Source organism: Eutrigla gurnardus, assembly GCF_963514095.1.
Source record: "Eutrigla gurnardus genome assembly, chromosome: 11".
Classification (NCBI taxonomy): Eukaryota; Metazoa; Chordata; class Actinopteri; order Perciformes; family Triglidae; genus Eutrigla; species Eutrigla gurnardus.
In genome coordinates this window covers 3,122,318-3,133,356 of record NC_139925.1, presented here as the reverse complement: position 1 = coordinate 3,133,356, position 11,039 = coordinate 3,122,318, and the positions used below count along the sequence as shown (strand labels likewise).

Below are 11,039 nucleotides of genomic sequence, written 5' to 3'. Positions count from 1 at the left end.
TGGAAAAAAACGGCAGAGATGCTAAATTAAGTGAGCTGGTAATAAAATGCAAGTAAAATGAATTACATTTCTATTTATTTATTTATTGGACCGACTGATTGGAGGTTAAAGGACGAGGATAAAACTCTACAATTCCTCTTAAAAATACATTTTTCATTATTTAACCAGCAATATTATTCATTGAGTTCCAATTTTGTATTCCATTTTTTGACTTTGATCGTTAATGACCTTTTCACAGCTTCGGGAAATCTTCATTTATTTATTTCTGATTGGTGCCCAATGTAGTTTTATTTGAACATATCGGGTGTAAAGTTTTTCGCTGATGATTGGATGATGTTTGTTTGTTGAACATGACATTCATCATTTCTGAGGCATGAATGCAACCGGCAGGAATAAAAAAAGCTAATGTGAGGCTATCAAACAGATAATTAAAGGCCCCGTTTGCCTTTTATTATCTATTTGATAGCCTCGCATTAGCTTTTTATTAGTCTATCATACAACATGCATGAGGATCTGTGTTCAACGAGTCCAAGTCAAGTCAGAGTCGAGTCCTGTTGAAGACCAGAATAAACTAATATAATATAAATACTAATATAGGGATTACGGGGCTAAAATGGACTGAAAATATTGATCCGTCTATCAGGATTGATGGACATTAAATGAATCAATGCAGAGGAATTTAGGTTAAAGGATCATTATATAATAGCTTCCACCAGTGGGAACAATTTATTCTTATTGTATTATATTTAATGTGGAGTAGATAGGGGGCACTGCAGCGCCTCCTTAATGAAGCAACCATCAAATGATAAAGTTTAAACGTACAGTTTTCACCTCCCGGGGCTGTATGTGTCGTAGTAGTAGCTGTATCTTGTTTTGTATCTGTGTAGTACAAGTACACGACTTCAGAAACAGATTTGAGTACTTCAGCCCCGATAACAAACGCAGAAACGTACAAACTCTTCGTTTCCTGCTTCCAGACGAGGTGACAAACCAGATCTGGATTTAACTGGACCCGTAAGAAACAGCTACTGTAGCTCATGTCCCCCATCCTCTCCTCCCTCTCCATCATCTCCTCCCTCTCCTCCATCCCCATCATCTCCTTCCTCTCCTCCCTCTCCTCCATCCCCATCCTCTCCTCCCTCTCCTCCATCCCCATCCTCTCCTCCCTCCCCATCATCTCCTCCCTCTCCTCCATCCCCATCCTCTCCTCCATCCCCATCATCTCCTCCCTCTCCTCCATCCCCATCATCTCCTCCCTCCCCATCCTCCCCCCTCCCCATCATCTCCTCCCTCTCCTCCATCCCCATCCTCCCTCTCCTCCATCCCCATCCTCTCCTCTTTCTCAATCCCCTGCTTCCTCTCCTCTCTCTCCATCATCTCCTCCTTCTCCTCCCCTCCCTCTCCTCCATACCCATCCTCTCCTCCCTCCCCATCATCTCCTCCCTCTCCTCCATCCCCATCATCTCCTCCCTCCCCATCCTCTCCTCCCTCCCCATCATCTCCTCCCTCTCCTCCATCCCCATCCTCCCTCTCCTCCATCCCCATCCTCTCCTCTTTCTCAATCCCCTGCTTCCTCTCCTCTCTCTCCATCATCTCCTCCTTCTCCTCCCCTCCCTCTCCTCCATACCCATCCTCTCCTCTTTCTCGATCCCCCCTTCCTCTCCTCTCTCTCCATCATCTCCTCCTTCTCCTCCCCTCCCTCTCCTCCATCCCCATCCTCTCCTCCCTCTCCTCCATCCCCTTCCTCTCCTCTCTCTCCATCATCTCCTCCCCTCCCTCTCCTCCATCCCCATCCTCTCCATCATCTCCTCCCTCTCTCCATCCTCTCCTCCATCCCCATCCTCTCCTCCATCCCCATCCTCTCCTCTTTCTCGATCCCCTCCTTCCTCTCCTCTTTCTCCATCATCTCCTCCTTCTCCTCCCCTCCCTCTCCTCCATCCCCATCATCTCCTCCCTCTCTCCATCATCCCCATCCTCTCCTCTCTCTCCATCCTCTCCATCATCCCCATCCTCTCCTCTCTCTCCATCCTCTCCTCTCTCTCCATGGGGGGATGGAGAGGGGGATGGAGAGGGAGGGAGGGTGCTGGCCTGCTTCAGCCCTGCTTGGCCGTCATGTTCAGGCCTTGATGTTCCAGCAGCCTCTGAGGCCGTCATAATCCCCGGATTGTTGCCTTTAAACCGCCACGTGATTCATTTGCTCTCTTCCAGTTTGTGACGCCGTTGCATCACTGTGAGGAAACTAAAAATAACGAAGAAGGGCTGCAGGGGGGAGGTTGTGATGATGTGATTGGCGGCGATGCTGCGAACCCGACGCGCAGCTCTGATAACATCCACACTTACCTGGCTGAGTCGTCGGCGTGCATCACGGCGCTCTCACAGAAGGGTTTGATGCACTAAGAAAGTCAGCGGGGGCCGCTAGCTGCGACACGAAAACAAGTTAGAGGAAGCATTCAGACGCGTCACTCAACCGACACGACAAACACTCGTTTCCCCCAGAATGAGACGAGTGTCACATCACAGACGGGAATCAGGTGTTGACAGTCAGCCACTGTGAAATAGCAGAATGGGGTTGAGTTTGGGAAAATAGGTTGACAGGCGACGGAAGTCTTCAGAGGTCGTCTGGAGGGAAACGCGTACTGAGGCGAACACGGCGACGACAACCAAAGCAACCAATAGAAGTGGGTTTTGTTTTCCCATCATTTCGCCCGCCGGGCAAACAACCAGAGTACAAGAGTGTTTCAGGGAAAGTCGGCTGTTTCTTCACACTGAACATGTAGGATGACGGAGCAACATGCTACGTAGCCGATGACATCACTAACGCTACCATACGTGTAGCTGCACTGACTCATATTTCTTATATCAGTGATGTTTAATGTTGAGACTTCTTGTCGGTACTGACAGCAGAAACTACGACGGCGAGTTTATTACGATGCTAACAACCGGCTAGCTAACTTCCCATGAATGTACATTAATGTTTCTAATGAAAACACCTCGTTAAGGTCCTTAGGGTGATGACGTTGATGCTTATTGTTGCTTTTATTCATATGAGGCCAAACTGTCATCTTATGGGTGTTTATTGATCGGGGCAGTTGGGCTAAGATGCTAGCAGTAGCTTTCACTTGTTGTCATAGCAACGGCAAACATCCAGAGTGGAACCAAGCAACTTGTTTATATCGGCTATATACAGTATATTTATAAAGTCGCAAATTTGCGTCGTTTTTCTCTGAATATCGCCCCCTCTCTCGCTCGTTTTTTTTTCTTTTTTCCCTACAGTGACCTTAAAACGCCGTCGTACAAAACTAGCTAAAAACGGAGTGAATACTGGACTGACATTCTTCAGGTGGCAGGAAACACGACACCAAATGAATGCTAATGTTGCGATGAAGCCGACAGTGAAAGTGTCTTAAACCTGCATTCTCTCTGCTGACCATCAGGGGGCGACTCCTCTGTGTCTGTGAAGTCTCCAGAATCCACATGGATCTAGATCCAGTAAGGGGTGCAGCTCGGTGTTCATCAGATCCACCCGTCGCTCCCTCAACAGTCCAAATATGGTCACTTCCTTCGACTGGTTGCAAAAAAAATCCAAGATGGCTTGAATACTGTAGTCCACAAACTGATGTGTGGCGTCACCGTGACGACGTCCACTTCTTACATACAGTCTGTACGCTCCAAGCCGACGTCGCTATGACATCATCGGGTTTTGTTCTTGTCCTCCAGATGCCACAGAAGACCTTCGACAACAGTTCTTAACATTCGGCACATTAATATTCATGTGAGATGCCTGTCCTACGGGTTCTTGAGTGTGAGTTACTTTCCATCACTGCAGTAGCCATAGACACACACACACACACACACACACACACACACACACACACACACACAGAGCCCCAAATTAGAAATGTAGCTTCCAAGAACCCAAGTGATGATATCTAATAAGAAGTTTTGCCCACCCCTTTCTGTCTCCTCGTCCTCTTTGATCTCTCCACCTCGCTCCTTCTGTTTCTTTCTTCCCCCGTAAGCCTCCAACTATCCATCCAAATCCCCCCCCTCTCTCTCTCTGCTCGCCCTGGCAGCTCTGCCTCGCTCTCTCTCTCGTTTTCTCTCTCTCGGCCCTGCGAGTCTACAGCAGCATGTTATTTAAGTCAAGGACGGCATTAGCATGATGATCACAGCCCCTTCTATCGCTTAGTCTTGTCTCACCGAGGCTGGAGCTGAGCTGTTATTAGGGTGGAAGGCGAGAACAATACAAAATAAAATTAGAGAGAGAGAGAATGCATGAAGGATAACGAGGCCTGGAAGAAAACTGAAGATGATTCGTGATTATGTATGTTTAAAAAAAACACTCCATAATCCATTTGGGTGTCTGGTTTTGTCTGCACCCTCGAAGAAGAAGAAGAACAACAACAAGCTCTCCTCTCTGTCCATGAAAGTGTCGAGATGACGAGGCCTCCAAAGAGACTACCATCGTCTGCATATGTACATCTGCTCGTTAGCCCACATCTGACTCCTCACCGTTCCCCGCAGGAAAAATAAAGAAACACACCTCCCCCTCCCTCCCTCCCTCCCTCCCTCCGCTCATGCTCTCCGTTTACAAACCTATTTATTACAACAGGAAATTAAAACACAGTTAATTGTATCATAAACACACATCTGTGTTACTAAAGCCAGATTAATTTTTAATGAAACAGATGCCATCCCGGGCCAATTTCTCCCTTCACCAGCCACCAGCGGTACGACCTACCGCGGCCGGCGCTCTCACCGCCACACTAAGCATCCTGTCTTCTTCTGCTTCACGAGTCTCTGTGGTTAAAGATGAAAGTGACGGCACTTTCTGGAGAAAGAAAAACATTCATTGGTTCAAAGCAGACCGCAACCTTCCAAAAAGTGAAGCCAAAACTAAAGTGCCTTAAATTTGCATCCTCTCTGCTGGCCACCAGGGGGCGACTCCTCTCTGGTTGTATAGAAGTCTATGAGAAAATGGTCCTACTTCTCTCTGCTGGCCACCAGGGGGCGACTCCTCTCTGGTTGTATAGAAGTCTATGAGAAAATGGTCCTACTTCTCTCTGCTGGCCACCAGGGGGCGACTCCTCTCTGGTTGTATAGAAGTCTATGAGAAAATGGTCCTACTTCTCTCTGCTGGCCACCAGGGGGCGACTCCTCTCTGCTTGTATAGAAGTCTATGAGAAAATGGTCCTACTTCTCTCTGCTGGCCACCAGGGGGTGACTCCTCTCTGGTTGTATAGAAGTCTATGAGAAAATGGTCCTACTTCTCTCTGCTGGCCACCAGGGGGCGACTCCTCTCTGGTTGTATAGAAGTCTATGAGAAAATGGTCCTACTTCTCTCTGCTGGCCACCAGGGGGCGACTCCTCTCTGGTTGTATAGAAGTCTATGAGAAAATGGTCCTACTTCTCTCTGCTGGCCACCAGGGGGCGACTCCTCTCTGGTTGTATAGAAGTCTATGAGAAAATGGTCCTACTTCTCTCTTGATGTATTATCTCAGTAAACATTGTAAACATGAGTTTATGGTCTCAGAGATTTAAAAGATGAAATATGAATCTTGTTGAATGCAGAATATTGGCCCCATCGGCCCTGGCTCTTTACCGTTTACAGAACCGTTGCAGCAACACACAAAAAATAATAGTTTGTCTTCAGACGTCAGTGACTCACCTTTAATGGCCCGCCTGCAGGACTTGTGTCCAGCCTGCGTCTTCACGGCCGGCCGAGGAGAAGGCGGGGTCTGACGTTTCACACGGTTTTAGTCAGACGAGTAATCTGATGGCATGGGGGGGGGAGGGGGGGGGGTCGCTTGGCCTTGGAGAAGAACAGGAAAATATCCAGCTGCATATTAAATGTGTTGGGCGTTTCATGGCCTGTCAAACCTGGGTGTGATTTGTGATGCACGGAAGACACACCGTCTCATTTCCTGGCCGATGTGTGCACACGTGGATGCCTGTGCACGCATGTGTGTGTACACACACACACACACACACACACACACACACACACACACACACACACACACACACACACACACCCTGACAGAGTGGCAGTGAAGCCTGCTATCATCTGAATTCCTCCCCTGTGGTTTCTCCGTAAAGCATCTCAATCTCCATCACGCTGTCAGAAGGAATAAACACATTACGCCGAGAATCGAGACAAAAAAACCCATATAATAAAAAAACCCAGGCATTTACTTTCACTCACTCACACACACACACACACACACACACGCCAAAGACGCCGTCATCCGTTTGCATGGTGAAAAAATACATTTATTGGAATCTGTGTCAATGTAGAAAAAAGTGAAAACTGGCTTTAGGTTGTTTTTTTTGTCACAGTACCACAGGTGAATATTCCAGCAGCCCGGTGAGTCAGCGAGCTCGTTTTGGGGGGGGGGGGGGGGGGGGGGGGCTACATCTGTTACCGATGACAACAGAGAAGTCGGCCCACATGACACACCAACACATCGTCTCTCAGACACCAGAGAAGCTCGGCTGTTCTCTCAGCTTCATGGGGTTTTTAGGCAGATTTCAGAATGTTGTTTGTTGTCGTGGTGATACTGTTACAAATCCCTTTCCAATAACTAGAGAGCCAGGACAGCCGACTGCCAGCGTGTGTTTACGGAGGCTCAAAGGAGCCCGTATCAATCTGTGATCAAATTACGAGCCACTGTTTTAAATTGGCCCCATAATAGTTTTTTTTGTCTCGGCCCGATGCCTGCCGTTCAAATAAAGGGAGTATCACGCTAGTATTTTTTCGGTTGTCACTTTTTTTCTAAATTAATTTTTTTCCCGAAACAAACATTTCTACAATAAACAGACCGTAAGTGACAAATTCTAATCCTGGCAGGCCGAACATGGTTATCATGGGTAGTGCATTTTTCTATTTCTGATATGAAAGGATAACTCACGACACGCGGCGAGTCTGCATACTTCATGAAGTCAACTCAAATTGCAACAGCAAAAAAAAAAAGGCATTAGAAAAACAAACCAAAAAAAAGGACATTTCTAAACTCAGATACTGAGTATTAACATTGAGAGGTCCGTTTTTTTTTACTTTCTTTACATATAGACTTATTTTAATTGTTAAATATCTTAAATCTCATATAAAATAATTCATCGGAAACTGATTCTATATACACAGACGAGAGTGCACAAGATGGATAAAGAGATGGTGTGCATGCCGAGGTGGTTTTTTCACGGGAGCGGGGATCGCTGTGAGATCTGCCTGGATGAACTCTTTTTTTCTTGTTTTTTTTTTTTAAAGTTTGGATTTTTCTGACGAGATGAGTGGTTTTGTCTGGAGTATCGTACTCAATATCATCATTCATAAAACAAACAAGTGCTTCTAAATCAATACGAAGCCTCTTCTGCCTTCTCTGTTGAGGAGCGGTAGAAGTACTTCAAAGAGAATGTGACCTTCACGCTAACAAACAAAAAAACACAAGTTATCTGTCAAAGCAGATCCAAGAGCATTGTGATTCTGGACTGGGGTTCTAGGATGGAAATAAGGGGTGCGTTCACCTTGGTGGGGGGCGTACCATTTATGTGTCGTCTCCTGTTTTTTGGTGATTGGCGAGCTAATCGCCTATTAGCACATGTGATGGATTTACTGTTTACGAAAATGAGACAAGAATTAGCTCACTAGCGCACTGCGACGTGATGAGATCGCTAGTATACACGCTGTTCAGAAAATGTTCTGCAAGCAGCAGGAAAGCATGGGCAGAATTAGCAAGCTACCTAGCCAAGCCGCTAAGATGTCAGACGTTTTTGTTGGAGAAAACTGTCTATTTTAGGAAAAATGTAACCAATGAATGATTGTGGCCTCGGTTTCAATGCAGGAACTGGACCTTTTTCGGGAGCGAACCGGCCCTTAGTCTTGGTAAATGATGTGTTTTGTGTGGAACTAGAAACGTGGCAAGCTGCAGCAAGTCCAGGCAAATCATATATTCGTATCAAATCATATATTCGTGGCTGGGCATTCGTTTTACACCGTTTAAATCTAACAAATTGCTACAAACAACAAGGCATGCAGGCTTTGGGCTTTTATGACACTGATGATAAAATATTATAAAACATAACGGGACTGCTTTTGCACTAATTTCTTTCATGTGTCATCTTGTCCAGCTAATAGTCGGGTGACGATGGCTAATATGTTACTTTTTATTAAGAGGGAAGATAACTGGACAGGGGTCTGAGGGGGCGTGGTCTCGTTGTACTAAGACCAGTACCCTTAAAGTGATCCCTGCACCGTTAACGCCGACCCCGAAACGATCCCCCTTCCAGTATCCTTCTCGCTTCAAGCTGTTAGCTCTTGTAGCTTTTTTGCGCTATTAGCATTATTAGCTGGCTGCTGGCCACCAGCTCCCTTGAGCAAAACAGGCAGGCGATCGATTGGTTGCAAGAAGTCATACAAATGTTTTTTTTTCTAGATCTGGACCACGATTAAGTATTGAATGTAGTTCTCTACTTGGCAATGGGTTGTTTTGGTCGATAGCGTAAAAGGAATGGAGTAGCGATACCGGCCCTACACTGATCACAGGGAGGTTAGCAGCTCGTTGTTTTCTCCAATAATCTCATTTGCTCTTATTTCCCTAAAACATTTGGACTGTTTTGATTTCACAAAGAACTGATGTGTGAAGTAGTTTGGCAATGAATCGGCCACAGCGTTGATACAAGTCGCACCTAATGACTCGATGACACCAACTCTCTATTCACGATGGCCGACTGCTGTCGAAGCTGCCGTTAATTTCCTTTCTCTCCAGAATTATAAGAAAGACAACAGTGAGGACATCATAGAGACGATCACGATCAACACCGACCTGGAAGAGGACGCTTCATTTCACTGCTCTTGGCATCTGTCCTGCAAGCAACAGCATCTTTGTGTATCATTTAGAAAATAAGTCGATGTTCACAGTTGCTTGACTGAATGGCAAACAAAAAAAACACCCATGAAGTCTAAAGTTGCTGGTTTAGTCGGCTAAAACACGGATGCCAAGAGTTCTTTAAAGTACTGAAGGTTGTAGACTATTTGATGGTTCAGACCCAAAGTAAAAACCAATGTTGCTGCGTGTTGCCGTTGAGCACTAACACACATAATCATACGTACAACCATTCACTTTCTTGTATATATATAGACAGAGATCCGTAGTAATATGGAACAATGGGAATACCTTCATTTACATCTGATGGTATGATGCGACACGTGATTTCAGATTTCTGTACAGTAAAACAGCACACATAGAAACATGAGGACATTAAAATCAAAACATCCCACGCTGATTGTGACGTTTAAAATGTTGTTCAATTCATTTTTTTTGTTTTTCTGATTCTAGAAACGGAGGCGAGGGTTTGTCTTTCTCCTGTTCCCCCCTCCCCCGACACTACACAGTAGTTTCATTCTTCCAGGGTCCGGTGCGTATATTCCCCGTGCTGTCCGACGTGTACAGGAGTCCTTCGTGCAGCCCCCCCTTGAGGATGCCGTTCTGATTGGGCGGGTTCTGGGGGTAGGATTGTCTGCGAGCCGCGTGCATCTCCAGGTGGTGATGCGCCGCGATCGGTTCCTGCTCCGCCACCTTGCCGCAGCCGCACAGGAAGACGCCGGCGTCGCCCGTCTCCGCCGGGCACAGGGACGGGAAAAGGTCCGCCTTGGCACAGCAGATGTGCCGATGGCAGGGGTTGTGGCACGCCAGGGCCTCGTGCGTGGCGGCGGCGGCGTGGCACGTGTGGTGCCCGTCGTGGTGGCCCTCGTGGGCCAGGTGTGGGCAGATGTGGGCGTGGCGCTCGTGCGTGCTGAGGGGGCTGTCGGTGTGCGAGCTGTGCACGCTGCCTCCGTCCACGCTGGACGGGATGTGATAGGCATACTCCCTCTCGCTGGCCGCCCCCGCCCCGCAGGCGCCGGCCCGGCGGCTGAAGTGGCGCCCTTTAGTCCTGGTGCTGCTCTTCAGGCATGGGTGCAGCTGGATCCCCGGGCGGTAGCCCTCCGGGTCAGCGTGCAGCAGCACGTGCGTCGCCGCCGGCTCCTCCTCCATGAGCTGCTGGCTGTGCAGGGCTGCGCAGCATGGCGTCACCGGCGCCAGACACGTCACGTGGTTCTGCGAGGACGGAAGCGCGGCGTGTTTACAGTGAGCCAGGCCGCCATGGCTGCAGCCAATCAGCGCCTTGCCCTGACACGGCGAGTCGTGGTGGCAGTGGCTGTGGCCGTGGCCGGGCGTGTCCCCGTTCACGTTGACTTTGGGCCGAGGCGGGGCAGGACCATGGGCGCCAGCGTTGCCGTGGCGTCCGGGGCAACAGGAACACCAGCAGTGCCAGACGTCGTCACGCTTGGCGCAGTGGTGGATGAGGATGAAGAGGCCGAGGGTGACGGAGAAGGCACCGTAGAGGCAGCTGAAGATCATGTCCAGGAAGTGGCCCTGCGTCACGGCCAGCGCCCCGAAAGTCCAGGTGGCCAAGAACAGGAAGAGGGTGAAGGCTGCCGTTCGTAACTGAGCCTTGAAGGAGTGCTCGTTGGCCAGCAGGGCGGGGTTGATGGGAACGCCGGGGCAGCCGGCGGGGCACTGGCCCCCGCCGGACGGCGCCGCCAGGGCTCCGGGCTCGGCCCCCTGGTGGCAGTGGGTGGGCACGTCGACGGCGGCCAGCCTCTGATGCTCGCCCGTCGGCTGCTTGAGCTCGTACTTCTTCTCGGGGCGTCGCCGCAGCTGGATGAAGGTGCACAGGAAGTAGACGCAGGTCACCAGGAAGATGAAGGCCACGGGGCCAAAGAAGGCTCCCAGGCTGGGCTCCCACGCCATCCAGCAGCTGCAACACACACACACACACACACACACACACACACACACACACACACACACAGCAGGACATTTTAATACCTTGATTTATGTTAAAATAATACAGCAGAACCCATACAATACAAAGTGGTGAAATCACCACTATTACTGCTTTTACATGTTGAAGTCTCAGATCCACCAGGAAACCAGACCCTGTCCTGTCTGGGTTCATGACATCATCATGACATCATCCAGAGGTGCTCGGTGGATTTC

At 48.7% G+C, this 11,039-nt stretch overlaps 1 protein-coding gene across 1 annotated transcript in view; it reads right to left on the bottom strand.

The window, feature by feature from the left end:
* Positions 1–9,373: 9,373 nt before the first annotated feature.
* Positions 9,374–11,039, bottom strand: part of adgra1b (adhesion G protein-coupled receptor A1b) — a 124,251-nt gene continuing 122,585 nt past the window's right edge. The window contains exon 18 of the mRNA XM_084020969.1: positions 9,374–10,797. Coding sequence (XP_083877095.1) covers positions 9,384–10,797 — 1,414 coding nt within the window. The 3' untranslated portion in view covers positions 9,374–9,383. The remainder of the gene's footprint in view (positions 10,798–11,039) is intronic.